The sequence below is a fragment of the Callorhinus ursinus genome, unplaced genomic scaffold (genome assembly GCF_003265705.2).
Source record: "Callorhinus ursinus isolate GAN/ISIS: 27379988/994484 unplaced genomic scaffold, GSC_fseal_2.0 scaffold43, whole genome shotgun sequence".
In the NCBI taxonomy this organism is placed as follows: Eukaryota; Metazoa; Chordata; class Mammalia; order Carnivora; family Otariidae; genus Callorhinus; species Callorhinus ursinus.
The window spans coordinates 11,903,408-11,931,404 of record NW_027397105.1 but is presented as its reverse complement, the minus strand read 5'-3'; the positions used below and the strand labels follow the sequence as shown (position 1 = coordinate 11,931,404).

The following is a 27,997-nucleotide window of genomic DNA, read 5'->3' as shown; positions in this document are numbered from 1 at the left end:
GTAGGAGGAGAGGGAGAGGCTCAAAGGACCCCCTCTGCTGGGGGTCTATCAGCTAAAGTACACACCCTCCTCCCCAAAGAAACAAAACCCAGATTATAAATAATTTCATCTTTTATTCTCTGTACAAAACTTCTCAAACTATGAAAATAAAGTCTGCAAAAGGCAAAGTAACACTTGAGCCTCAGAGGCCAGGAGGCTGGTGCGCCCTCATCTACAGTATGTACAAGTCTCTCCAGAAGGGAGAGAGGCGCCTTGGAGTAGGACCCCCTTGCTGGCTGGGAAAGCCAAGTAGGCCCCCCTCAGCTCAGTAAAATGTACCCCTCTGTGAGAGGGGAGAGGGAAAAGCCACTGGGCGCCTGCAGAGCGAAGTCCCATCGGCCGCCCGGCCCCTGCAATCCCCCGATCGGCCACCAGAGGTCAGCACATGCTGGCCGCCGCTCGTCGGGTTGGGGCACGGGGTGGGGCGGGGCACGGGGTGGGGCGGGGCACGGGGTGGGGCGGGGCACGGGGCGGGGTCTCGCCCCCACCGGCCTCCCAGGTCAAGAGGCAGCAAAAGCCCCTGCGTGCCTCCCATCCCCCCAAGAGACAGCAGTACGTGGGCGGACCATGGACATTTGGGGTTCCTCAGCGCTGCCTTCGGCCGTCGAGGCTCCGGCCCGGCACACAGGCCCCACTGGGGCCGCCGACGGGGACCTAGCTGGAGGTGACGGTGGTCCCGCCGCCCAGGCGCATGAGCATTTGCTGGCAGTCGTGCAGCAGGCGGCGGTCGCCGAGCTTCTCGAGCGTGCGCGCCGCCTCGGCCAGCATGCCCACGCGCTGCCCCGGCGCCGACAGGAAGCCGGGCGGTAAGTAGCAGGAGGCCAGCAGCAAGGCCTCGGCGTGCTCCCGCCGCGTGGGCCGCGGCTCCAGCTCGGCCGCTGCGCCTGCGCACACCGCACGGGCGTCAGGGGCGGGGCTCCGAGCCTGGCCCCGCCCCCCCGCCCTTCTCGGGCGCACCCCTGGAGCCTCAGACCCCTCCCCGGGGCCCGTACGGTACAATGGACTCGGCACAGTCGCCTTTCCCTGCAGGTGACAGTGGCCCCCAGTGGATTTCGCAGGTGGGATATCGCCCTCTGGCAACCGGCACGAAGTCCCTCGGTCTCTGCCTCTTACACAGCAGCGCTCGGCATCCGTCACACCGTCTGGGCCTTCCCAGCCGCCCGAACCCGCCCCTACCAGGGCAGCGCCCCGCTCACCTTTGCCACAGGGGCCTGCCCTCCTCCGCAGACTGCGGTCCAGGAGCTGGTGTGTCCGCGTGGGGCTGGCCCCCGCCATCAGCCGGGCCGTGGCCTCGTGCAGAAACACCTGGGCAGGAGGGGGCCCGGAGAGTCGGGGTTCGGGCCGGGCCCCCACTCTCCCCGCACCTGCTGGTGAAGGGCCCCGTGGCCACTCACCCTCCGCATGGCGGGCCGGAAGCTCTGTGCCAGACGCCTCAGGCCACTCAGGTCCCGCTGGAAGCCACGCAGTTCAAGGGCGGAGGCCTGGGCTCCAGCGCCTGGGCCCTGCGAGGCCTGGGGGGGTGCAGGTAGCTGCTGCCGCCGCCACAGGCTAGTCCGCGCCACGAGGAGCAAGTCACACAGGAGCAGCTGCATGGCCTGGAGGGGTGGGGAGGGCAGGGCAGGGGTCACGGGGGGGGGGGCCTCCGGCTGTGGGAGGGGACGGGTGGGGGCCCACGGTGCCAGGGGCCGGCTCCGGGCTGCACTGCGGAGGCACTGCACCCGCGTCACTCACGTGCAATGCAACAGCAATGCACCGCGGGGCCGCCCGCCTCTCCAGGCCCCCACGCCTGCCACCTGCCACAGGAGCAGCCTCCAAAGAGAGCTCTGCCAGACCCCTCACCCCACCCCTCCTCCTGGGGCTGGGGCGACTGGGGCCTTAGCGAGTGCGCCCCCCATCCAGTACTGCGGGGATAAGCCCACAGTCTTCTGCAGCGCAAGGGGGAAGGTCCAGGGACAGAAAGGGCGGTGACAGCCCCCCAAGACCTGCCAGGCCCCCAGCACCACCCCTCACCTTGTTGATGGAGCTGCCAGCTGGGGTGGTGGCCAGGCTGTCCTGCAGGTACCCACTGGCCTTCTCACAGATGGCCAGGCTGGCCGGGCCAGACTCTGCCTTCCCGCGGCCCAGCACGGCCCGGGCTGCCTTGAAGGAGTGCAGAGCCGCCCTGGGCAGGGGTCTCCTGTTGGGGCCAGGGCAGAGGACTGATGGTCAAACCGGGCCCAGACCCACACTGAGACCCCAACCGCACAAAACCAAGGCTGAGGGGCAGCACCGCGCTGGGGGTGCCGGGAGAATCTGGCGGATCCTCACTCAGACTCCTGCAGGGCACGGGGCAGGTGCTCCACCAGCGGGTACAGCCGCTCAGCCGCCTCCTCATCACGCCGCAGCCAGTGGATCACCACGGCCGTCAGGGAGGCCCACCACTTGGCCACAGGGTCTGTGCCTGCAGGAAGCATGGGGGTGGGGGGAGGCTCCCTGAAGCTCAGCCACACTGCAGCTGAGGCGGAGCCGGGGGTCGCGGGGCGGGGGCCTGGGGACTCACCAGTGGTGGTGGCCGTGCTGGAGCTGATGGAAAAGCTACAGGCGGGAACCCCGGCAGCATCGGAACAGCTGTTGAGCAGCTGCAGGTACCCGAGGGCGTCCAAGAACTCCCTGTGGCAGGAGAGACACCTCGCTGTCAGGACAGGGGGCAGGGCTTCTGCGAAGGCCCCGGCCCTCCTCCCCTCCCACCAGAGCCCAGCCTGACCTCCCAGCTCCCTTCCTGGCCAGCTGCTAGGGAGACAGACCCAGGGAGGAACTGAGATGCGCCCGAGGCCGCACAGCAGGTGGGCAGTAGCCTGGCTCTGGCCACCCACCCACGGCCCTGGACACAGCCACTCCCAGACTTACCGTGGAGGGTGCTTGCCTGGTGGGGGTGTGTGGGGCGGGGGGCGCAGGGCCACTCACCTGTCCCCATCAGCCGATCCAGGGCTGGGACTGGGCTGAGCCACACAATTCAGTGCTCGCTCCAAGAGATGTTCGCGGAATAGCTGAGTCACCTGGGCCAAGGGGTCCACTGTGGGGAGGAGCGGGTGAGCGGGGTGGCAGGAAGGGCCCCACCCCTCCTCCCCACATTCACCTCTCCACACCAACGGCTCTCCCCTGGGCATGCGGGTGGGATAGATACCCCAGGCTGCCCTTGGATAGGGTGACCTACCCCCGGACAGTGTTAATCTGCTTAATAACACGTCTCTACCAGCTCTGTTTCTTCCATCTGATCTCCTTACTCAACACTGGTCTTGCCTGGGATCACCTCCCAAATCAACCACCTGCCCCCAAATTCCTGTCTCCCTCTTTGCTTCTGAAGTGCCCCAACCGAGACAGACCCAGCCTTGTTGCTCCTGCAGCCTCAGCAACAACAGACAGACCGGGGCGGGCAGGGACATGCAGAGATGCAGGGACAAGGGGCGGGACAGGAGTGGGAATGGGCCACGAAGGATGTCGGGCGACGGGATGGGCACGGCGCTGAGAGAGCACCTGGGTTGCCGGCCAAGCTGTACAGGCTCTCCCTCGGGGCACTGCACACGGCCCAGTCCCCATCCACGAAGAAACGGTGGCCCACGGGGTGGCACAGCCACTGCATGGCAAGAGGCACCGAGCCGCTCTGTGCCAGGCAGGCCTGGCGGGCGCTACTCAGGAAGAAGCGCTGTGGGGGAGGGGAGCTGGGCTGTCACACTGCACCCAGACAGGGACTCAAACCCAGCCCTAGGTCTGAGGCCCCAGCTGGGCCTCGAGTCGTCCCCCCCGCCCCCCGCCCCGGTAACCGACTGCCTCCTCCTGTGAGCCCCGTGCCCAGGGAGCCACTGGAAAGAGCTGCAGAGACAAGCCCCCCAGCCCATCGGCCCAGCACCCACACTCACTGTCAGGAAATGCAAGGCCCGCGGGAGACTGGTCTTGACCCTCAGCGCGGCGGCCACATAGATCTCGGCCAGCGTGGCCACGGACACGGCGTCCCCCGCACATTCTGCCAGGTTCAGGGCGCTCAGTGCCAGATTGGCGGCAGTGAGGTGCCCGCCTGTGTACTTCCCTGGAAAACGGGCAGGACGTGAGGCAGGGGTGCGGCGGCGGGAGCCCCCCAGGCCCAGCCCCTCGCCCTGCATACCCATGGCGTGCAGCTGGTGCAGCTTGTGGTAGACGAATGCAGCATCCCGGGCGCTGGTGCGGGCGTCCGCCTGCAGGGCGCAGTCCCTCTGCAGGCCCCCTGCCCGGCCTGCCAGCCAGCGGCCCACCCAGAGACGCTGTAGCAGATGGCGGATGAGGTTCCAGAGCAGGCTGCAGGCCAGGTCCAGGTGAGAGGTGGGCAGCGGGCGGCCCAGGGCCCGCAGGGCCAGCCACAGCTGCTGCGCAGCTTGGGCGAAGTCCCCCTGGGGATGAGGGTTTTCCAGGTGAGCAAAGGGGGGATCAGAGTATGTGAGCACCCGATACCCGTCCGCTCCGAAGACCCTCCCACCTCGGGCCCCCCACCATGACGCTGGTGTGCTCCCCCGCCCTCCCAGGCAGTGCGAGTCTGAGGGGTCGACAGGAGCGGGGAGGACAGGGCAGGGCAGGGCAGGGCCACCCAGCACCTTCCCAGGCGCTGCCCAGGTCCTGGCCCTGCCCCATCCCCTGAGCCCACCCCCGGGGATCCGGCCCCTTACCCGGGCCAGGTCCAGGTCAGCCTGCTTGCGGTGCCTCCAGAAGTGCACGGCGGGGCCCGAGTGGGGCCGCGTGACTGGCTCTCCGTAGACAAAGAGAAGCGCCAAGCAGGCCAGCGCCAGCAGCCCATTGGGCAGCCAGACCAGTGGGGTCAGCAGCCACGGGGCCCAGCCAGGGCCGTCTGGGGGCAGACCGAAGGGCTGGGACCACAGCGCCCTGGAAATCCAGAGTCCCGGCTACACCCCCCCGAGCTCCCCGCCAGCGCCCCCTCCGTCCCCAGGATACCCATGCTGGGGGTCTGTCCTACCTCTGCCCTCAGTGCCCAGCACGCTGCGGCCAGGACGGTGGTAGGTGCTGCCGGCATCCGAGGGGCTGGGGAGAGCCCGGCCGCCCAACAGGGCAGCCAAGGGGTTGCAGGAGAGGCAGAGGAAGACGAGCGTGCACAGGGCCAGGCGGGAGCGGTCCAGCATGCCCCGGCTGCGGGGGGACAGCAGCTGCTCGGGCTTCACCTGGCAGGGGTGGGCAGGTCGGCGAGGGCAGAGCGGGAGTGGGCCCGGGGGGATGTGACAGGGAAGGAGGGATCAGCCCTCCACACGGCCTTACTGTGGGAACCCACATGGCTACAGGCCTCAGTTTCTCTATCAAATGGGAGGTGAGCTATGTTAGGGGCCTCTTCCCGACCAAGTCCTGGGGCTCAGATATCCAGGGGAGACGGACCGGGGGTGGGGGTGGGGAACAGGGCCGGGCCCAACCTGGCTGTCCTCAAACACCGGGCTGTCGGGCTCCGAGTCACTGCCACTGCCGCCGCTACCCCTGCCTCCAAGGGACAAGGGGCTGCTCTGAAACGGCGAGCCGGCGTCCGAGGGGGGCGGGCTCAGCGTGTCCACCAGCTCAGGCTTCGTGCCGTCCATGGGCACGTCTGTGTTTCCTCCGCTGCCGCAGGCTGAGACCAGGTCCTTCAGAGACTCTGGAGGCCGGAAAGGAGCAGGGCCGGGGGTGAAGACTAGATACCCCACCCCCAATCAGCTCAGGGCCCTCTGGAGAGGGGCGCATGGGAGTTGGTCTAGCTCTTGAGGGCCAAGTTGGGGCCAAAGGAGAGGCTAAGGGCCCTTGTAGGGTTAGGGCTTAAGGGGCAGGTGCAGGAGCTGGGGGGTGGGGCAGCGCAGAGCCAGGGGCATGGGGAGGCCAGGACTCACTGCTTTTGTGGGCTGCAGTGCGGAGACTCAGGTTCTCCTGCTTGAGCTTCTGGTTGCTCTGTTGTAGGAAGCGGATGTAATCGATGGCCTTTCGCAAGACGGCAGACTTATTCAGCTGCAGGGGGTAGGAGGGAGATGGCACAAGGGGCCGGTCAGGCCTGGCCAGTGGGCACCTAAGCAGAGGGCGGGGTGGGGGGTGGCGCTACTCCACAGCACGGCTGCCTCAGGACTGTTGCACTTGCTGTTCTCTCTACGTGGAACGTTCTTCCCCTAGTAGAACCTATCTCCCAGGCTGGGGATGAGGATTCATACCCCAAAGGCATCCAACAGTGTCCGGCTAACTCCCTCCCCTCCTTCAGGTCTTTGCTGTTGTCATGTCACCTTGGTGAGGTGCTTCAGACGTGTAGCCTCGTTGTCCCTCTCCCTGTGTTGTCCTCCTTCACGGCGCTTATCCCCAGCTGGCGACTCTAACACTTCCTTCTTTATCCTGTGTATTGTCATCCCCTGTCCCCCACTAGAACGTCAGTCTCCAGACAGCAGGATTTTTGTCTGTCTGTTCCCTGCAGTGTCCCCAGGGCCCAGGCTCAGTCCCAACTTCTGGGTCTTCCGGTCCCCTGCTTCCCCAGGGTCACCCCCACAGTGTGCCTCTGAACACCGTTGCCCGCACCTTCGCCTCAGTGCCCACCACCAGGTCCTTGAGCTCGACGATTTTGTCGTTGATGGAGGAACGGTAGCGTTTTTCAATGGCGTTGTGGGCCGTGCGCTTCTCCCCGCGGCTCTGCGCCGAGCCCGGGGCCTTGCCACCAGCTGCCAGCCGGTTGATGGGCAGCTTCTCTGCGTCCATGACCAGCGGCACTGTCGCCAGGATGGTTCCTCCACTCACCAGGGTCTGAGGGGCCAGGCGCAGGTTACCAGCCGGGCCTGCCCACACGCAGAGCCCCAGCCTTCGGCCCCACGCCACCCACCTGCAAGGGCGCCGTCTGTACAGCGGCGCCAGGGGCCAGGGAGCTGATACCCGCCGCCTTCACAGTGGCTGCCATGTCTGTTTTCATGGTCGTCAGGAGCAGAGAGTCTGCCTTGATAAAGTGGGGCTGCAGCAGGACCTGGGAGGGGATGCGGTCTCAGCCAAGAGCTGTGAGTCTGGACCGGGGCCTGCCATCTCCCCAAGGCCTGGCCAGACCTCCTCACCGGGACCTGCTGGATCTGCGAGGTCACCGTGGTTGTTCCGGGCACTGTTGTGGGGTTGGCTGTGGCCGTCAACAGCTGCTGGGGGGCTGCGTTCTGGACCTGGGTGTGCAAGGAGACGGGCGGGACCCCTGGCAGAGAAGCCAGAGGTAGGCCAGGCAGCGGCTGCGGGGTGCTCCCCGGAGGGGTCCCTGCAGAGATAAAGGCTGGGGCTGCAGGCACAGGCCACCCTCACCCACTCTCAACCCACCCCTCAGGGCCCTATCACCCTATGACCTGGGATGAGTCAGCCCTCATGGCTTTGGGTTCCTGGGTGGCCAACCCCTGCCTGGAGTTCCGATACAAATGTGCTAGCTTTCCAGCCACGCATTTGTCCCTGGAAGGGTGGCGTTGATGTCGCCACCCGGGCACAGTGAGAGGCAGGGCTTCACCCAGCACCAACGCACAAGGTACTGCTAGGAACAGGGGAGGGGCGGCGCCTAAGGCAGAACAGCAGAGGCCCCGATGTCTACAGCCCGCAAACTCCTCTCCTAAGGCCACGGTAGACCCTCCTCTCTGTGCTCGTGTTGTCCCTTCCCCCCACACCCCCCCTTACCTGTGGAGAAGCCTCCCGTGGCGCTGGGGTAGCCCAACACAGGGGCAGAGCTGAACTGTGGTGGGGCAGGGGCCGGGAAGCTCTGGGGCAGAAGGGACCCTGGCAGGGGCTGTGGGGTCGGGGCCTGCAGGATAGTCAGTGGCAGGGGCTCCTCCTTGATACCAGGCCCGGGGGAGAAGGCAGGCCCAGGGGGGTACATCTTCAGGGAGGTGGGCGCAGGCTGGGGAGGGGACAAGGGTGGAGGTGTCGCCTTGGGTCCCCCCAGGAAGCCTTCGAGTGGGGAGCTCATTGTGGCAGGAGGTGGGGACAAGCTGCCCGGGGAGTTGGCATCAGGACTCGCAGGGTCTGTGCCCCCTGCCCCGCTGCCGCCGGCATAGGGTGGGTCGAACAGGCCCGGGAAGTCGCTGTCTTGGTTGTTGATGAGCTGCAGCATGTCTGGGGAACGGAGAAGAGGCTGGGTGAGTGACCGGGGGGCGGGGGCTGGCCCCTGTACAGGGCATCACACACTTCATGCCTCCGGTCCACACAGCTGGATGTGGGGGGCAGTGATGCAGAAACAGAAGGCCACCCACATGAGCCCGGGCTCCGAGACACACAGCCATTTCTTGGGCACCTGTGACATCTGGAGCAATGCCTGGTGCTGCTCATGTACCCAGCAGCCCGTACAACGGCTGGGCAAGGTCAGTGCCCCACACCTATGCTGAGGCAGAACTGGGGTTCGGGCCCCAAACGGCTGACTGCAGAGCTGCCAACCCCGACCCATTCCTCCGTGGCAGAGACCGAGGCTTGGGGCTGACCCAGCTGCCAGCCATGTGTGTGCCAACCAGTGTGTCCCTGCGTGTTCTGGGCACAAGCCCAGACCATGCCTGCAGCCAAGCAGCCTCGGGACCAGGCCATTCAGGGCTTCAGTTTCCCCTCTATAAAGGCAATGCTGGCCGTCCTGACTCCCTCCTCCTCGTACAGACTGGGACACTCCCTGCCACAGCTCCAGCCTCTCCCCCAGCTGGCGGGTCACCAGCTGCCTGGCTGTTGCCCTGGGGCCCTCTAACCCACTAGGGACAGTCACCCACTGGGTTAAAGTGCTCTGCAAGATCCGCAGCCTGAGCTCCTGGCCCTGCCCACCTGCCCACTGGACATGCGGCCTGGGCCAACAGCCTCCTCTCACTGGGCCTGTTTCCTCATCTGCACAACAAAAAAGGATGAAGCCCTACATGGCAGGGCTGCTACGAGGCTTGGCAGGGCAGGAAGGTGGTGCACAGCGGGCCTCACCGTTACCTGCCTCCTGCCAGGTGCCCCGGCAAGGCAGTTCCTGCAGGAGGGGACCTCCCTCTGGCCTCCAGCAGCCCAAGGTGGTGGTGCCAGGCTCGGGGCCCCTGGGCCCTCCATGGGAAACACCTCATGGGCTCTCCCGGCTGGTGCAGGCCCTAAAGGCTTACAGTACTTTCACTGGCAGCGCCCCCCCCATCCCTCACCCCCGCCCTCATGAGCCCCTCTGACAGATGGGGAAACTGAGGCCCTGAAAGAAAAGCTGAGTGAATCCAGGACTGGGGTCCGGATTTGGCTCCAGGGAGGGGGGGCAACTGGCCTCCTCCCTGCTTCTTCCCCTGCTGCCCTAGACGGGGGCGGAGGACGCGGGAAAGCCACCCTCTCACTCCAAACGCCGGGGTAGGGGGAACTACTGCGGGTGGGGGTGGCCCACCAACTCCAGTGGGCGCCGGGAGCTGGCACGCCGCCCCCTCGGGAACCCGCTCTTCCCGCTGGGGGGCTGGGAGTTCCACGGCCACTGCACACACACGCCCCCCCTGAGGAAATCGGGGATGGTGACCCCGCAGCGGAGTAGAGGCTCTGTGATAAAGGGGTGGGGGGTCCACCAAAAAATACCTTCGAACGTGCAATCCATGGCTCCGCGGCCCGCGCCCGCCGCCCCTTCGGGGCGTCCCGGCCGCTGGCCTGCCGGTCTCCGCGCGGCGCCGACTTCACCTGTCAGGGCTCGGCCGCGCTATAAAGCCCGCGGAGCGCCCCGCCCCCGCCCGCCCCGCCCCCTCCGGCCCCGCCCCCGCCCCGCCCCCCGGGGCCGCGGGCCGGGCATGGGGTGAGCGCACGCGGCCAATCACCGGCCGCGCCGCTGCCTCACTAGGGCCCCGCCTCTGCCACCGCCCCACCCCCGACGGCGGCTCGGGCTCGGGTTTCACCCCGCGGCGCTGAATGGGGCCGGGGTTACTCGCGGGCGCCGGCCCTTAACCCACTCGGCGCCGACATCCGCCGGGGTTACTGACGGTCACCGCCCCCACTACGCCCCCAGCTCCAAACACCTCCGTCAGCACCTCGGAGAAGGGTGGCGGAGTGGTCGCGGGGCCGGGATAACCCCGGCAGAGACGACCTAACACTCTTTCCAATCGCTGGCTCTCTGTGCGGAACCCCACCTCTAGGCCTCAGTTTACTTCTCTAGACAATGGGACAATCACGTCTCCCTGGCCTCGAGAAAGGGAAAAGTGAAAGAGAAAATGGGGGCGGCGCTCAATACCACGAAGCGCTGAATTAAGGCCAAGGGCTGCCTGGCAGTGGGGGCAGGGACCTCCCCTTCTTGGGGCTGCCCCAGCATGGGGCCACCCCCCACCATATGGATGCCTAATAACAGGTCACTGCCGGGAAACTGAGTCCCAGAGTGAGGAAGGGAGACCCTTACTCCAAAGTACACATACACATAATACTTGAACCTGATTCCTCTGTCTCTGCACAGATGTCCTTTTGCAGAGAGACCTGGGTCTGGGATGTGGGGAAGGGGGTCAGCAAAGTCTGCCCTGGCTCCCAGGTCAAGTCTGACTCACTTGTTCACTGTAGGGTGCGGGGAGGCCAAGAGACAACCCAATCCCTGGGACACAAGGTGAGGAAGGCAGGGTGTGACAGGGTGACAGGCTCTGGGGGTCTTTTGAGGAGGTACCTAGGACTGCCTCCCCTTCTGAGGAAGGTCAAAGTTCGACACACATACAGATGAACAAAGCATGGCCAGCTGCCCAGGTTGTCAGCTTGAGCTTTTGTGGCCAAACAGACCACCAGCAAGTCCTGCCCCAGCCTTCAACCTGCCCCTCCTCTGGCTCCCAGTCTCCTGTGGCCTCGGTGGGGGGCTGAATCCTGGGCAGGCAGGCATGGCAACTGAGCAGCGTGGGCCAGGAGGGACTCCAGCCCCAATCTCTCTCCCTCTCCACCAGCCTAAACAAGGAAACACAGCCCCATCTCCCTCACACACATCCAGTTCCCAATCTTTCTAGAACTTTCCATGGCTTTGTAGGAGGTGCCAAGGATAAAGAACTTCTCCTCTGGCACCTCCATCTCCCTCTCTCCTCAGCCTGTGGGTGCTCACACTCTCCCTCATCCCCCCAAAAACAAAACAATGCATTGCTGTTGGAAAGGTTCTGACCTCACCCGAGTAACCAAGACAGGTTAGACACCGAGACCTGAATTCCAGGCCCGAGTTTCAAAAGCAGACCCTGGTGGCTCTGTTCTCCCTTACCGTGTTCCCCAGTTGTGGAGCCCTGAATGTGGCAGGACAGACAAGCCCGGTCAGAGGCAGCCCCGAGGGTGTCAAGCCCGCCCCCCCCCCCCCGCCCCCTTCCTGTCTCATCCTTAGGATGTCTTCCCTTCACCACATTTTCTCGCCTTTGTTTTCCATTCCTCACATCTTTGGGCTCTGCCCCCATTCCATCCTGAGGACGGAGAAGGGAGAATGGTCACTCAATGTCCCCCTGAGGGTAGCAGGAGTCTGGAAAGTCTTCTGAGAGGGAGGCTGGCCAAGCGGCAGAGGACACAGTTTAAGCTAAGATGCAGCAAGAAAGAGGGTCTGGGCGCCACGAGGCACCTGGTGGCATCGGAGGGGCCAGCCTTTCCGTAACCCCCCATCTCACTCTCTTCTGGAGCTGAATCTTCCTGCAGAAGTTGGGTGTCAGAGCTAAGAGTGGGGTTAGAAATTCGAGATCAAAACCCACAGTGCACCTCTTCCCCCATACAGCCCAGGGGCCGACCTTCCCTCTGCGTCTCACTTGCCGTGTGATCCCAGGCAAATCACTCCCCTTCTCTGAGCCTCCACCCCTGGTCTCCAGAGGTAAGAGCAGTGGGGTTCTAGAAGGGCAAGTGTGTTTACTACAGCATTATTTATGACAGCCAAACTATAGAAGCAGCCTAGGTTGTCCATCAACGATGAACGGATGAAAATGGGGTGTGTGTGTGTGTGTGTGTGTGTGTGTGTGTGTGTGTGTGTGTGTGTATATAATGGAATATTACTAAGCCATCAAAAAGAGTGAAGTCTTACCATTTGTAACAACATGGGTGGATCTAGACAGTATAATGCTAAGTGAAATAAGTCAGAGAAAGGCAAATGCCATATGATCTCACTCATACGTGGAATGAAAAAAACAAACAAACAGGAAAAAAGAGACAAACCAAAAAAACAGACTCTTTAACTCTAGAGAATCAACGATGGTGACCAGAGGGGAGATGGGTGAAGTAGGTGACAGGGATTAAGAGCCAAGGGCTGTTATGAGCATGATGAGCACTGAGTAATGCAGAGAATTTTTTTTTAAGACTTTATTTATTTATTTTGACAGAGAGAGAGAGACGAGAGAGGGAACACAAGCAGGGGGAGTGGGAGAGGGAGAGGCAGGCCTCCTGCGGAGCAGGGAGCCCGATGCGGGGCTCGATCCCAGGACCCTGGGATCATGGCCTGAGCCGAAGGCAGACGTTTAATAACTGAGCCACCCAGGCGCCCCTGTAATGTAGAGAATTGCTGAATCACTATGTTATACACCCAAAAACTCGTATAACACTGCATGTGAACTAAAAAAAAAAAATGAAAATAAAAAATAATAAAAGAGCAAGTATATGGGCGCACCTGGGTGGCTCAGTAGATTAAGCATCCAACTCTTGATTTCGTCTCCGGTCATGACCTCAGGGTCATGAGACTGAGCCCAGCATCAGGCTCTGCGCTGGACGTGGAGCCGGCTTAAGATTCTCTCCCTCTGCCCTCTGCCCCTGCCCCCACCCCCCTGCTCGTGCGCATGCTCCCAATCTCTCTCTCTCTCTCTCAAAAAAAAGTGCAAGTGTTTGAAGCACCCAGAATTCAGCAAGATTGCTGATAAAGGTTAGTCCCTCTGTAGCAAATGGAATGGTCTAGAACTATTAAGTCAGGTAGTGAGTTGGGCTCCTGGGTGGCTCAGTTGGTTAAGACACTGCCTTCGGCTCAGGTCATGATCCTGGAGTCCCAGAATCGAGTCCCACATCGGGCTCCCTGCTCAGCGGGGGGTCTGCTTCTCCCTTTGACCCTCCCTGCTCTCACGCTCTCTCTCTCTCTCTCTCTCTCAAATAAATAAATAAAATCTTTAAAAAAAAAAAAAAGGTCAGGGGCGCCTGGGTGGCTTAGTCATTAAGCGTCTGCCTTCGGCCCAGGTCATGATCCCAGGGTCCTGGGATCGAGCCCCACATCAGGCTCCCTGCTCCGCGGGAAGCCCGCTTCTTCCTCTCCCACTCCCCCTGCTTGTGTTCCCTCTCTGGCTGTGGCTCTCTCTGTCAAATAAATAAAATCTTTAAAAAAAAAAAAAAAGGTCAGGTACTGAATTGCCCAATACTTGTAATGATCAAGCTGCAACTGGGGATTGCTTTACGGAGAGTAAATTGGGCTGGGACTGGGTGAGGCAAGAGAGGTACCCACTCCCAACCCTGGGAGCCAGGACAGTGGGCCCCAAAAGACTGGCCACGTCTCCCAACTCGTGGATCATTCTCCAGAGAGCTGAGCGCTGGGCTTCCAGCATAGAGAGACTCTCAGAAGGCCCATGGGGCTCCTGCCGGCCCTCCTCGAATATGGGGAATAGGAGGCATAGACTCAGCCTCAGTGGGCCTCCCTCCGCCCCCTCTAATCTTTCATCTTACCCACCTCCTCCCCAAGCCTGGATTCCTCCTTTTTCCTCTCCCTTCCATCCCTGCCCTGATCCTATCAGGGCCCAACAGGAAAACTGAGCAACCCCCCTTCCCTCCCTGGCTCTACCTTCACACCTCCTTTGGAAGGCAGATGTGGGGCAGCCTTTTATTCTCTGGCCTGTTTATTCTGTGAGGCCATGATGGAAATCTTGGGAGGACCCAACGCCACGAACTGGCAGGAGCCCCGCTCTGATCGTCACAGGAGCCTCTAGCCCATCCAACCTGTGTGAGACCTCGAACCCCAAACAAGCTCTGCTTACATGCCTCTTGGGATAGGGAGCTCACCACTTCCTCCAGATGGCCTGGTCCATCAGGCCCAGATTTGTTTTTCTGACAATATTTACTGCCTTTTCTTTTTTTCTTTTCTTTTTTTTTTTTAAGATTTATTTATTTGAGAGAAAGAGAAAGCATGAGGGGGAGGGGCAGAGGGAGACAGCGTCCTAAGCAGACTCTGCAGGGAGTGCAGAGCTGGACGCAGGGCTCCATCTCACGACCCTGAGATCATGACCTGAGCTGAAATCAAGAGTCAGGTGTTTAACCAACTGGACCATCCAGGCTCTTCTCTACTGCCTTTTCTTAAGTGTCCACTGTGTGTCAGGCCTGTGCCAGGCACTGGGGTACAGGGACACAGCACAAAGACCTTCCCTCCTGGAGTTTATGTTCTAGTGACCGACGGTCTGCACATACATGGAGGAAGGTGGGTGCAGATGGTGATGGGCACCACGAAGAAACTGAGGCAGTAGAAAGAGAGTGTGTGGGGCCACTACAGATAAGATGATCAGCAAGTGTCTCTGAGGAGGCAACATCTGAGCGGAGGCCTGAATGAAACGAGGCAGCGGGCCAGGAGGGAGGAAGAATGCCCAGGGCAGAAGGAACAGCAAGTGCAAAGGCCCTGAGGTAGGAGCAAGCTTGGTGTGAGGATGATGAGACAGCAAGGAGGTCAGTGTGGCCGGAGCAGAAGGAGCGAAGGGGGGACAGAGGTCACGGAGGCAGCCAAGGAGCTGGGAATCCCACACAAGTTTGTCTGTCCTCTGAGCCAAGGACACCAATACTCCAGGAAATGGGCAGGAAAGGGGTTTGCACACTGTCCAGTCATGAGTGTGAAGAAGAGTGAAGGGTATAAAGCAGCACCCGCACAGGAGAGGGCATGCGACAGGGCTTATGGGACCCCTGGAGCGTTCCACCCCTGCCCTCTTCATGATGGGCACAGGGCAGGGGTGGGGCGCTCCCTCGGCATCCCGGGGAGCCAGGGCTACACCTTGCCTGCCATTCATCCCTGCTGCTCCTACCAGTGCCTCCGCGATCCTCCTGAGGACTCAGGTCAGCAGGGTTGCATGTCCTCAGCTAGTCATGTATGCAACAGGGACAGACAGCCCTTTGTGCACCCAGGGCTGCTGAGGGTGTGAGCGTGTGCCGGCTCTTCCCGGAATGAGAAGGGCCCATGGCGGGAGCCCCAGGTGTACCTGGGCATGGGCCCTCTAGATGGGACAAGGAAACTAAGGCTCAGAGAGAGGTCGTGTGTACAGGGGCCCACCACTGCCAAGTAGAGTATCTGGGACTCAAACCCAGGTCCAGCAACCCCCGAGCCCACACTCATCAGCTCCAGCCTGGCTCTGCCCCAACCGGCTGGTGGCACTGGTCTCAACTCAGGAGGTGTGTGCGGAGTGCAGGATCGGGAGAGGAGGCAGCACGAAGCTCAGCAAGGCTCAGCTCGGGCACTGCCCCTTCCTGGGGACCTTCCCAGCCACCGTTAGCGGCCGGGCCTTGGCGGGGAGCCCCTCAAGGCAGGGCCGGGGCCTGAACCAGCGTGTGACCCCAGCATTGCTCAGTACAAGGAAGAGCCCAGAGGGGACCAGAGCCAGCTGGCCACCACCCCACTGCTGGTCTCCAGCCATGGGCTCTCCCCCAGGCTGTTCCCTCTGCCAGGAATGTCCTTCCCACTATCCTCTGTCTACCTAGCAAACTCCTGTTCCTCTTTCAAAACTCACTCTGATGTTACCTTCTCAGATTCTTCCCTCATCTGTGTCATCCCACACACTAGGTCCCATTTACCCAGACCACATGACCCTGGACATGACCTGTAAGAGGGCCATTAAACAAAGATGCTGGCCAGCACCAACTCAGACATCTTGTCCTAGGTGTGGGCTCGGGGCACATACTTATTCTGGAAGCTGAAAAGCAACCCAAAGGCCTGAGACACTGGCAATCTGGGAGCAGTGCCCGACTGCTGAGCAACTGTTTCCAGTCTAAATAGTAGTGCTGCACATTTCTTTATATAAATTATATCTATTTCCCCCTTTAGGGTTGCTTCCCTGCAGCCTGCTTTAAACCTGAAATGGATGTATGGGTTCAAAGGGAACATGTTGTTTTAGAGCTGCTGGGCTGCTCTCTGGAAAAGAGAAACCCCTTTACAACCTCCCCTGCCCTGTGTCCCATTTCCTCATTGCATCACCAGCACTGGGTTTTATCATTTTTATTTACTTTCGGTTGCTTTGCTTAGCCCAGAGAGGTGTGTGACTGGAAGCTCGAAGTGCTTGAATTTGTATTTCCAAGGCTGCCTGCGTTGAGGTGTTTTGTGTGGCCCAACTATCAACGATGACCAGAGGCTCAGAACCACCCGCTGTGCTCTGGCCCTCCTCCACCAGCTAGATTCTTCTGCCTGGGAAGCAATCCCTGCTGGGGGTGCCCCCTCTGCCGCACGTCGTGATCCCAAGCCGCTTCTCACAGGTCTCTAGCTCCTTCACCCCGCCTCAACTACCACCAAGCCTGAGCCACCACACAGGCTGGGCAGCTAGGGGGCTATGGTGAGTGAGGTGTTTCAAGGCCTCTGTTCCTCATCTGTGCATTGGGTGAGGAGGTGACAAAGGCATTTCAAAGTTTCCTTCCAGCTCTACTCTCTTTATCTTGTTTTTTTTTTTTTTAAAGATTTGTTTATTCATTTATTTGCCAGAGAGACAGAGAAGATGCATGCACAAGCAGGGGGATCGGCAGGCAGAGGCAGAGGGAGAAGCAGACTCCCCGCTGAGCAGGGAGCCTGAAGCGGGGCTTGACCCCAGGACCCTGGGATCATGACCTGAGCCAAAGGCAGACACTTAACTGACTAAGCCACACAGGCACCCATTTATTTATTTTTTATTTAAATTCAATTAATTAACAATATTATCCTTTTTTTAAAGAAAGATTTTATTTGGGGCGCCGGGGTGGCTCAGCTGGTTGGGCGAGACTGCCTTCGGCTCAGGTCATGATCCCGGGGTCCTGGGATCGAGCCCCGCATCGGGCTCCCTGCTCTGCGGGAAGCCTGCTTCTCCCTCTCCCACTCCCCCTGCTTGTGTTCCCTCTCTCGCTGTCTCTCTCTCTGTCAAATAAATAAATAAAATCTTAAAAAAAAAAGAAAGATTTTATTTATTTATTTGAGAGAGAGAGCTTGAGTGGGGGTAGGGGCAGAGGGAGAAGCAGACTCCCCGCTGAGCAGGGCGCCTGACACCGGACTCAACCCCAGGACCCTGCGATCATGACCTGAGCCAAAGGCAGATGCCTAAACCGACTGAGCCACCCAGGCGTCCCATACACTATCTTTAATGGTAGCTAAGGACAGGGTGCTTGCTCCCCTAGGGGTCAGGCAGGGGGAGAGGTGAGGGGCCCCCCACTAACCTTGACCAGCCGCACCTTGTTCCCCAAGCAGAGACCCAGAATCCAACGGTGGTTGCTGAGAAATTGAAACCATAGCCCATAGAAACTTCCAACACAGTCTCCTTGGATAATCTGCTAACATTTGTTAAGCTAAATATGTATTAGGTGCCAGGTCCTAGGTAAGTGCTCTAAATGATGAAAGTTGGCTGAGGGCCTACTATGTGCTGCTTAAGCCCTTGACCTAAATGAGCTCATCTGATGCCCACAACTCCAAGAAGATGGTTCTATTATTATTCCTAGTACGCTGACGAGAACCTGAAGCTCAGAGAGGTTAAGCCACTTGGTCGAATCTGAAGACCCCCGGGCTCCAATGGGAACCCCAAAGTCCCAGGAGGGGTAGGGCTGGCACGTGACTGGGAGGGACAGGCTTGCTGGGAGATAGCTGGAGGGTCAGCTGGGGGAAGGGGGTGGGTTTGGCAGGGCTCCAGGTCAGGTTGGGCTTTTCCAGGCCACCAACTCTTCCAGGGGGGATGGACTCCCAATCCCTGCTCCACCTCCCACCAAGCTCCAAACCCAGCAGGGGAACCACACATCTGGATCCAGCTTCAAACACCGCCCTTCCCAGGATCCCCAAACCCGTTTCTAAGGCTCTCCCCGCTCCCCTCCATGGAGCTGCATGGGACAGAGGTCTCATACGTATGCCATCCCTGTCAGGTCTGGGGATCAAAGGGCACACCCACAGGGCCTGTGGCTGGCAGAAGACAAAGCCAGAAATACTTCCTTCTGGCCTGCGCTGCCGTTCCCACCAGAGCTGCACCTGCTGGCGGGGCCAAGTCCAGATCCCAGGCCTCTGCCTGGCAGTGACCCCTGCCTGGGGCTGACCGGGTCACTCAGGATGTTTGTGTCCAGTGAGGTGACCATTGGGCAGGAGCTAACTCCCAGACCCCTCAACCCACTGCCAGCATGCTTTTCTCCATCCCCCAAAGAGACGGGTTACACAAACCCTGCAGGTCTGGAATGCAGTGCTGAGACAAGGGAACAGCATCCTGGGGGCACTGGGGGTCCATGGTCGTTTGAGAACTCTGGCGTGATATGCCCGGAGCTGGGAGCTGAGAGGTAAGCAGTCCTGAGCTGTGTTTTCTTTTTGTTTGTTTAATTTTTTTATATTTGAGAGGCAGAGAGGCAGCACACATGCGTGCGGGAATTGGTGGGGTGGGGGGAGGGCAGTGCAAGCAGAGGCCGAGGGAAAGGGAGAGAGAGAAAATCTTAAGCAGGCTCCACACTGGGCCCCAAAGCAGGGCTCGATCTCACGACCCTGAGATCATGACCTGAGCCAGAACCAAGAGTCGGACGCTTAACCGACTGAGCCACCCAGGCGCCCCTCGAGCTGTGTTTTCTAAGAAGGGTCAAAGCTTGGTGGGACCGGGGACAGGACCGGGCATGAGACACCACGGGGAGAGGCGTGGGGTGGGGGACTGGCCTGGACCCAGAAAACAGCCTAGGAGCAGGCCCTCCTGTGGTTTGTCCAGGCACCTTGGGAGGGACCGCAGGGCCGGGGAGGAGGAGGTCCAGGAAGGCTTCCCTGGCTTGGAGGACTCCCGGGGTATGACAAAGAGGGAAGGTGGAGGCATCCAGGCAGAGCACAGACGAACTGTACCCCCAAAAGCTTCAGACAAACCAGAGCCCCCAGGACGACTCCTCGGTCGGGCACAGCACCCCCCGGTAGGCAGGGAGGCCCCAGCCGGAATGCCAAGTCTACTTGCCCCTTCTGCACTTAAAAGCATGCGCAAGATCTGATCAATGAATCAGCAAAGAGGTGAAGCCTGCCCCGGGCTTACCAATAATCCCAAACATGGCACAGGACCGCTCTCTCCTGTCCCCACCACCCACAGCCGCCAGGGACCCCAAAGCACAGAGCAACTACAGGAGGCCGGGGGGGCGGGCGGGGAGACGAAGCTCACCAGAGGTTACAGTGCACCGTAGCCAGGCCAATGCCTTCACCCACAGAGCTAAGGGCTCGTGCCGGCAGCTCTACCCCAAAACCCGTTCACATGACAGAGGGCTTGGCAAAAGCAGGCAGCAGGGCTGGGTGGGCCTCGAGGCCCTTGGCCAGCTCCCTGCCGACGGTCCTCGGTCTCCTGACTCAAAGGCCACGCTCCAGGCTGGGAAGGGGAGGTGGCCGCTTGGCCTCTGAACCCTCTCTGACCTACTCCCAGGCCCCCCAGCGGAGCCCCACGTGGAGCAGCCTCCTGGGTTCCCTGTTCTTTCTTCTTTTTAAGATTTATTTATTTGAGAGAGAGAGCTCCAGTGGGGGGGGGGGGAGGGCGGGCAGAGGGAAAGGGAGAGAAGCAGATTCCCTGCTGAGCACACCAGACACGGGGCTCCATCTCACGACCCTGAGATCACAACCTGAGCCAAAATCAAGAGTCGATGGTCAGGGGCCCCTGGGTGTGACTCAGTTGGTTAAGCTGCTGCCTTTGGCTCAGGTCACGATCCCAGAGTCCCGGGATCGAGTCCCGCATCGGGCTCCCTGCTCAGCGGGGCGTCTGCTTCTCCCTCTGACCCTCCCGCCTCTCATGCTCTCTCTCAAGTAAATAAATAAAATCTTAAAAAAAAAAAAAGTCAATGCTCAACTGACTGAGCCACCCAGGTACCACTGGTACCCAGGGCTCCCCATTCTTTTGCTTCCTGCCCCTACTCCCACTCTTAGGAGCTCAGCAGTTTAGAACATGGGCTCCAGAGTCCACAGCCTGAGTCTGAATCCTGGCCCTGCCATGTTCTAGCTGTGTGACCTCAGGCAAGTCACTTAACCTCTCTGTGCGCCTCAAGGCACTCATCCATAAGATGAAGATCTTAAGTCTTCCCACTTAGGGTTGTCAGGAGGGCTCACTGGTCAGCTAGGAGCCTGGGCTCAATTAGTGTTCCCTGTTTGTGTTGTGATCCTCTACCCCAGCTGCCGGGGGGAGCTTTCGACATACAACCCAAGCATAGCACTACCCTGCTCCCATCCCCCCAAAACTCCCCACTGCCTCCAGGACCCAGGCCCTCTACCCGTCCGGGAGCTCGAGGCCTGCTTGGCCCACCTCTCAACCCTCTTTCCTCTCAGGGGACCTGGAGACCTTCGGGGCCTGCCCTTCCCACCCCCACGTCACTCTCTCTAGACCTTGAGTCTGCCTCGCTCCAAGGGCAGGGGAAGAGCCTCAAAAGTAGGCCTGGCCTCTGAGCGTCAAATTCCCTTCCCAGAGTCTCCGCCTATGGAACTGGAGAAGGATCCATCCAAGCAAAGATTGGCCTGGGGGGGTCCACTGCAGTACAGTTAATGAGAACAAAACAACGTGGATGTCCATCAGTAGGGGACTTGGTGCATAAACCAGGGAACTTGATTGCTGCCTGGCTGTTGACACGGAACAAAGCAGGTTACAATCTGCTGTGAGCCAATGGACCCTATTCTAATTTATAAAAGTATAGATTAGGGCACCTGGGTGGCTCAGTTGGTTAAGCAACTGCCTTCGGCTCAGGTCATGATCCTGGAGTCCCGGGATCGAGTCCCGCATCGGGCTCCCTGCTCAGCAGGGAGTCTGCTTTCTCCCTCTGACCCTCTTCCCTCTCATGCTCTCTATCTCTCATTCTCTCTCTCTCAAAAAATAAATAAAAAAAAAATCTTTAAAAATAAATAAATTACAAGTAAATAAAAAAAAAAAAAAAGTATAGATTAGCAGTTGTCTGGGGCTGGGTGTGCACCAGGGAGCAGTTGTAAGTTGGCAAGAGGGATCTTACGGTGGTGATGAAAATGTTCTAGAATTAACTGGTGATGGCCACACAACTTGGTCAATGTAACAACTTACTGTACACCTAAAATGGGTAAATCTTATGGCAGGTAATTTATACCTCAATGGTGTTTTTTTTTTTAATGTTTTATTTATTTATTTATCAGAGAGAAAGAGAGAGAGAGAGAGAGAGCACATGAGAGGGGGGAGGGTCAGAGGGAGAAGCAGGCTCTCCGCCGAGCAGGAAGCCCAATGCGGGACTCGATCCCGGGACCGTGGGATCCTGACCTGAGCTGAAAGCAGACACTCAACCGACTGAGCCACCCAGGCGTCCCAGTGGTGTTGTTTTTAAAAAGCAGATCACGAGTATACAGCCATTCCAAGAAAAAACAAAACAAAACAAAACAGACACACACATGAAAACAATCCCCCACATAATTAACAGAGCTTATCTCTGCATGACTGGTTTAAGGAAGATTTTATTTTCTTCTTTTTGCTCACCTGCACCTTCTAATTTTTCTACAACGCAAAGAGATTCGTTGTGTAATTGGGGGGAAAACGGAAAGTTTGGATAAAAACCGAGAAATCTCCTGCTGTGGTGGGCAAACGTTACGCCCACCCCAGGAAGAGGCCCCAGTCGTCCCCCTTCTCTCCCAGATTAGAGCGGGAGCCTAACTGCCCCCACCTCCCAACGGCTGCAGGGGCCCAGTCTTCGGGCCTCGGGACATAATGCTTCTGTAAATGAGTCAGTGAGAAAGGTCTATGCCAGAGCCGTGGCCCTGATACACCAGCCCTCAGTCCACTGTCCCAACTCCCCTAGGAAGGGAAGCATTCGTATCCTGAGTGGGAAACTGAGGCTCAGAGGTTGAGAGAGCTTGGGCAGGATGGCAAATTGAGTGACTAGGGTCCAGATTCAAGTGCTGACCCCAAAGCCCAGGTCCTCACCACCTAGTCACGGTGCCTATCAGGCTGCACTACTGGGCCCGGGGCTTGTGGAACTGTGAGTGGAGTCAGGCTCGGATCTCCCCAGGGTCTGGGGTTTGGGGACCCTCACTCCAGCGCACAGTGATGGCGAAGGCTGCTTTGGAAAAGCCCCACAACCAGGGTCTCTCCTCCCGGGCCCTCCCCTTGCCTGGCCCACCGGGAAGGTGAGCTGATAAGGCCCCAGGCTAGCAGCCAGCTGGGCTAACACGCAAGGCTGCAGTAGGGAAGGAGCGAGTGGCTTAGATGTGTCTGTTTTGCCAACCCCAGGTGGCCACGGGCTCCATGGACACGTCTGTCCAGGTGGCGGGAGGTTTAAGTCCTGTGGTCTTGGCCTCGGGTTCCCCGTCGACCAAGTGCCACTTAGCCAGTGTTGCCGAAACTGCAGCGCAACCGTGGAGGGCCGTTTGCTGGGGGCTGTGGTTTGCCCTGTCTACACAGTGGGGCAACAGCCTCCCAACTGGTACCTGCCGCTCCGTCCCCAAACCCCTCCTCCGTCTAGCAAACAAGATGCTTTCAAAGACGTGAGTAAACCCGCGCCGCGGCTGCCTGGGAAAACATCCCTCCCCGTCGGTCCCGGGGCTGACCCTCAAGTCTCAGCTCAAAAGTCGGCTCAAAGAGGTCTCACCCCACCCCGGCTCCACTCCAACGCGCAATTAAATATCCGTTTGCGGGTTTTCTGGAGGATTTCCGTGCTCCCAAGAAAAGGGGGAGCCCAGGTCGGTCTGTGAACCGCCCGTGCCGAGGACGCGGCTCGGCATGAAGCAGCTGCTCAATAAAGGTTTGCCCAAGCGATGCCCATCTAGGACCAGGAAAACCGGACGGGGGCGGGAGGGGAAGAGAGAGGGAGGAGGGACCAGAGAAAGCGCCGCGCGCACGCGCAGGAGCTCCGCGCCGAGCTGAACTCTCGGGCCGGAGGGAATGACCGTGAGTAACCCCGCGCTGACGTCAGGGCTGGGGCAGGGGCGGGGCCTCGGCGACGCCCAGGCAGGTCTCCAGGCTTGCGGCGACCGCCACTGGGCTGAGAACTCACTGGCCGCGCCGCTCGGGGCCCCGGACGCCCAGAGGCGCACGTGCCCGGCCGGGAGTCTCCAGGGGACCCGGCGAGGCGCGGCCCGAGACGCCAGGGCGGGCGCAGGGAGGCTCGGCGCGGTCTGGACAACGGGGCCCACAGCGCACTGCCCAGAGGCGCGGGGAAGTCCCCGCGCACAGAGCCGGTGCCCGCGCCCCGCGCCCCGAGCCGGCCCGGAAGACAAAGGCGGGACGCCGCCGGCGCGCCACGCTCGCGCGGAGCCCGGCCGGCCCTTGACGTACCTTCGATGTCGGTCAGGAGGGCCGCGTCCAGCTCGCACGGCTCGGCCAGCGCCTGCTCCAAGGCCGCTTCGCTGAAGGGCGGCTCGTCCATGGCGCAGTCACCTCCTCCGGGCGGCCCGCCGGGCCCGCCGCCGCGTACAGACCTTCGCAGGGAGCGCCGCGTCCGCCGGCCCCGGCCCGCTGTCGCCGCTGCGCGCGTTCGCGTCCCGTCCTGGCCCCGGTGGCGGCCCGGCGCCCGCGAAAAGTTCCTCGGAAACTGGGTTCCCCCGCTGTGGCTCTGCAGGGAGGGCGGGGCGGGGGCGGGGCCCTGCCGGGAGGCCCCGCCCTCCAGGGTAGAGGCGGCCCCACCCTACCTGGAGAGAGCTGGGACCCGGCTGCAGGGTCGGCCTCGCCAGCCTACCCCGAACCGGCGCCTCCATAAGTGTGCCCTCCACTCATTCATTTTATCCAGCCTCTGGCACAGCAGCGTCTGGCCTACTGCTGCGGGAGCGCTCGGGCAGGCCATGAGCCTTCCCTGGACCTCGGTTTCTCCCAACACCAAGCAAGGGGGCTGGGTGGAATGAAAGCTCCAGGACAGGGCCTGTCCCAGAGGTCTCTGGACTTGGGGCTGGAGGGGGGTGGAGTCTGGACAGACCTCACTTCCTAGATTTGGCTCTTTAGAACGAGACAGATCTGTGCAAGCGATAGCTGTGTGCTGTCGGGCCAACTCTGTCCTCCATTTCATCATCTGTAAGTGGAGCTTGGTGATGCTTCTCCACAGGCTGGTTGGGATGTTAGTGATTATGGGGGGTGCCGCTGGGCCTGTGAGATCAGCCTGCCCCCCCCCCCAGTTTCCTTAGATCAGATTGGTCTCCTGATAAAGGGGTAGCCCAAAGGGAGCCTGGAAGAGACTTGAATTTCCCTTCCTGATTTAATCTGGTTTTCTTCCCAGATCCAGTTGTGGTGACCATAGAGGGGTTTGGGAGCCAGTGGACCCAGTCCACCCCCCGAAGTAGGCTGGCCTCAGTACCCAGGAAGACAGGAAGACCCAGAGTTCTAATCGCCCAAGCACAGAGCTACTCAGGAACAACGACAGGGTTGGGCCCCAGGGCTATCTGACTTCAACCTCCGTGCAACCTTTGGGAGCAGCCAGGATGGCAGACAGAAGGAAGAGGTGGGCTGTGCTTTAGACTTGAGTCAGGTTGCCCTGGATCATGACAGGCTGGGTCTGGGTCGGAAGAGGCAGCTTGGCTGGGAAAATGGCTGGAGACTGAACCCTGGGCCCTGTGGACTGGGTACAGAGCTAGGTGGCAGGGGTGGGGTCCCACCGAGGTGCGTAGAGATAAACTAGAACATTTGAGTATCTTGAAACTGGAAAGGCAGTGAGCTTCCTGTCTCTGGAATTATGCAAGCAGACAAAGGTACCCTTCATGGAGGGCAGCCAAGAAGACCCATCAGAGGTCTAGACCCCCCAGTCTCTCCTAGCCCCGGGCCTCAGTGAGTCATGCCATCCCAAATACTGTCTTGCTCAGACTCCAGATATAGCCTGTCTGGCCATGCCTTCTGAGGGAGTAAAATTAGTGGTGCACATTTAAAGGGGGGTGCCTTGGCCAGGGGAGGACTTGGGAGGCCCCAGTTCCAAGGGCTCGGCCTGTACGGGCAGCTGTTTTTGTTCCCCTCCTAGAAGCGGCCGCTGTGGACAATCACCCAGAACAGGAACCATGGGGGTCTCCAAACCACATCTCCACCGCCCCCCCACAAAGTGGCCCTGCTCTGGGATCCACGCAGGGATCCAGATGAACTTCTCCTGGGGAGCACAGGGGGATCTGGCTTCGCCTCAGCCATCTTTCATCCCGTCGCCCTACCCCAGACCCTATCGCCCAAGCAGGAGCCAAGCACCCAGGAGGCCTCGGGAGTCTGGTGACTTCCCTGAAAATCCTAACAGCCCTTCTCAGGAATAGGAGTGGGGAGAGGAGCAGGTGCTGAGTAGAGCCTCTAAAGACCACATTTTCCAGAGTTGGGACGCTGGTCTGGTTTTTCACCCGTTTGCTGTGTGACCTGGAACCACTTACTTCCCTTTTCTGAGTCTCAGCTACTAGATTGGAAAATGAGAATAACCCTTCCTGCATTCATTCTGCAGAGGCAGGTAAGGTGCGTTGGAGTCAACATCACAGCAGACCTGCCCCACTGTTCTTTACAAACGAGTTTACCATATATGTAAAGAGCATGGTTCAATAAATATGCATGTCATAACTGCAGGAGTGAGGGGAAAGAGGGTAAGGCAAGGTCAACAGGAGCCCTGCCGCCCAGACTAGAAATGCCAATTGAAACTGAAGCCCGGCCATGGGGCATAGTTGGGGTGGGGGGTGCTTTAAATCTTTGCAACCAAAGAGACAAAATTCTGCTTCGCAGCGTCAGATTACCAGGGCAATTCTCAACGTGAGAGTGGGGAAAGATGGGATGGGGGCGACAGTTCTTCAGGGAAACCTTCTCTTGGTGGCTCCTCCCCCTAAAGAGCCTGAGACCCCCAAACAAGGCCCCCAGACCCCTCTTGGTCGGGGTGATCCGAACTCATACAAGGAGAGGAGTGTGTGCCAGGGCACTGAGGGGCACAAGCCATGGTGGGGGGGCCCCCTCTGCCCCGGTGTGCCTAGTAGGGGGCAGGGGTCCCAGCCTGGCCAACCGTGATGCTGTGATGCTGGCAGGCCGTGTGTGTCTGCCCCGGCAACAACCTTTGAGCGCTTACCAGAATTAACCCATATATTCCTCCCAACAGTCCCAGGAGGACTGGGCTGCTATTCCCATTTGACAGATGAGGACACCGAGACCCGGGGAGGTAAAGCAACTTGCCCACGACCTCACAGCGCTGTTGCCCCTGATTTCGTCAAGGTGCAGGCTCCTCACCCAGGGCCTGGCAGCGGCCGGAGACCCAGGGGAGCTGGGGCGCCGAGCCAGACAAGTCCCGCCCCGCGGGCCGCGGCGCAGCCAATGGGCGCCCGGCCCCGAGTGGGGTGACGCGGCGTCAGCGCGAAACTCCCGGGAGCCGGGCCCTGGGTCACATGCACCGCGCCCGTTCGACCCGGGGGGTGGGGCGGGACCGCGGTGCGGGCTGGCAGGGTCTGGGCCCCTGGGACCAGCTGGGCCTGCTCTTCTCGGCCAGGCCTCCAGGCCAGACACCTGGCTGGGACCGCGGCCAGGTGTGCGTCCGGGCATGGGGGCGGGGCTGACGTGGGACGGCCCCGCCCCCTGGCCGGGGCCCCTGTGGGCCCTTGGCTCTCGGGACCAGAGGCGCGCCCAGCTCACCCAACTGTGAAATAGGGGCACGCATCTCCCCCCTTACCTCCCCAGACGTCTTAGGGACTGACAGGCATCTGTGCGTTCCGAGACATTTGGGGCGGGTGTCCAGCCCGGAGGCGGGCAGGGCCTCTTTCAAGGCTACTCGTCTTGGCGGAGCTCAGGGGTGGGTAGAGGGTCAGGCACTGGAGTTGCCAGGGCTGCTGGCACTGGGCAGGAAGGCTGGGCTTGGCCTCCCATACGGAGACCCCTCGCCACTCCAGGAGCCCCCTTGCAACCCCGCCTGCCCCCAATTATCCTTCATTTCTGCGGTAGCTAAGCTAGGACCTGCCCAGGTCATGGCCAAGGGGGCCAAAACAGCACAGAGCCAGCCTGGAGCCTCAGTTTCCCCCCTTCTGGACCTAATGGAACCAGATGGCTGTTGACATGGATGATTCTGGGCCTAGATGACCCTGTATTCTCATTCCAGGTTGGCCTCTGCTGTGTGCTGAGCAAATTGTTTCTAGCCCTCTCTGAGCTTCTTTGGGTCAGCGTTGCCACTCATGGTGGTTACCTCCGGGTTCATCAATGAGTCAATTCAATAGACACTCCACCGAAGATCTGCTGGTCACCGGTTCTGCTCCTCTGTGAGGGGTGAAGCTGACAGCAATGAAGAAGGAGGGGGGACATCTGTCCCCTGGGTGTTAACCGGCTCTCTGGGCTGAGGCCAGGTGTAGATTGAGGGGGAGTCACAGAATGGGGTGGGTTGAATTGGCGGCAGGGAGAATGGGGACCTCAGACATCCCCTGGCCCCTACATGCCAAATCCAACTCTACATGTGTTCTGATTTTGAATTAATTGTCAAATACAGAAGATTCCACCCGAAGGCTGGATTTCTGGCTTTTCTTGGAAAATGGGAGTATTGAGCAACACTGGGCTCAGCAACTGGAGTGCCCCTTTAGCCAGGGTTGTGGGCATCCCCGCTGTCCCCATCAGTCCCCGGGTATCACACCTGGACCACTCCACTCGTAAACGAGTATAAGAAAAAGGCCCCTGCAGGCGTTGGGCTTACCACCCGTGATCCCACCTTATAGATCAAGGGAGTATACACCAGAGAGGAGCAGTGACTTGTTCAGACACCTGCAGGGGAGCCTGCCACCCCTGGTAGGGTGCTCTTAGAGCAGACACGGGGTTGGGGAGGAAATGCCAGGCAGAGGAGTCCACTCGGTTTCCAGAAACATCCCACTGACCCCCTAGTGCTGAGAGCAGAGATTTTGCGTCCTGGGATGCCGAGGGCCTGGGCTTGGACGCCCTGGCCAGACTCCTCTGAGGGCAAGACCGGGCAGGGGCTCCTCAGAAACAAATTGGAATTTCTGGGTGACTCATGCCTATTCAAGTCC

At 60.3% G+C, this 27,997-nt stretch overlaps 1 protein-coding gene and 1 long non-coding RNA gene across 6 annotated transcripts; one reads left to right on the top strand and one right to left on the bottom strand.

Moving 5' to 3' along the window:
- Positions 1 to 93: 93 nt before the first annotated feature.
- On the bottom strand, positions 94 to 23,630 carry SREBF1 (sterol regulatory element binding transcription factor 1). Of its 5 annotated transcripts, XM_025863965.2 has the most exons (20): positions 23,346 to 23,630; positions 9,568 to 9,666; positions 7,687 to 8,121; positions 7,095 to 7,282; positions 6,872 to 7,009; positions 6,574 to 6,795; positions 5,907 to 6,021; positions 5,463 to 5,677; positions 5,018 to 5,219; positions 4,713 to 4,891; positions 4,178 to 4,439; positions 3,936 to 4,102; positions 3,553 to 3,721; positions 2,983 to 3,091; positions 2,579 to 2,688; positions 2,347 to 2,479; positions 2,050 to 2,215; positions 1,434 to 1,634; positions 1,206 to 1,344; positions 554 to 917 (listed from the first exon to the last, which is right to left on the bottom strand). In XM_025863965.2, the coding sequence occupies exons 1-20, from the start codon at positions 23,434 to 23,436 to the stop codon at positions 694 to 696; spliced, it is 3,564 nt and encodes a 1,187-aa protein (XP_025719750.1). In that variant the 5' UTR covers positions 23,437 to 23,630; the 3' UTR covers positions 554 to 693. The 5 variants fall into 5 exon arrangements, with proteins under 5 accessions (XP_073737910.1, XP_025719750.1, XP_073737908.1 ...); XM_073881807.1 differs by lacking the exon at positions 9,568 to 9,666 and having other exon boundaries at positions 23,346 to 23,628; XM_073881809.1 differs by lacking the exons at positions 1,206 to 1,344; positions 9,568 to 9,666 and having other exon boundaries at positions 94 to 923; positions 23,346 to 23,628.
- LOC141370730 (uncharacterized) lies at positions 22,917 to 27,555 on the top strand. Its single transcript, XR_012375040.1, has 3 exons — positions 22,917 to 22,958; positions 24,277 to 26,160; positions 27,088 to 27,555. It is a non-coding gene; the product is annotated as an uncharacterized lncRNA (long non-coding RNA).
- Positions 27,556 to 27,997: the final 442 nt, after the last annotated feature.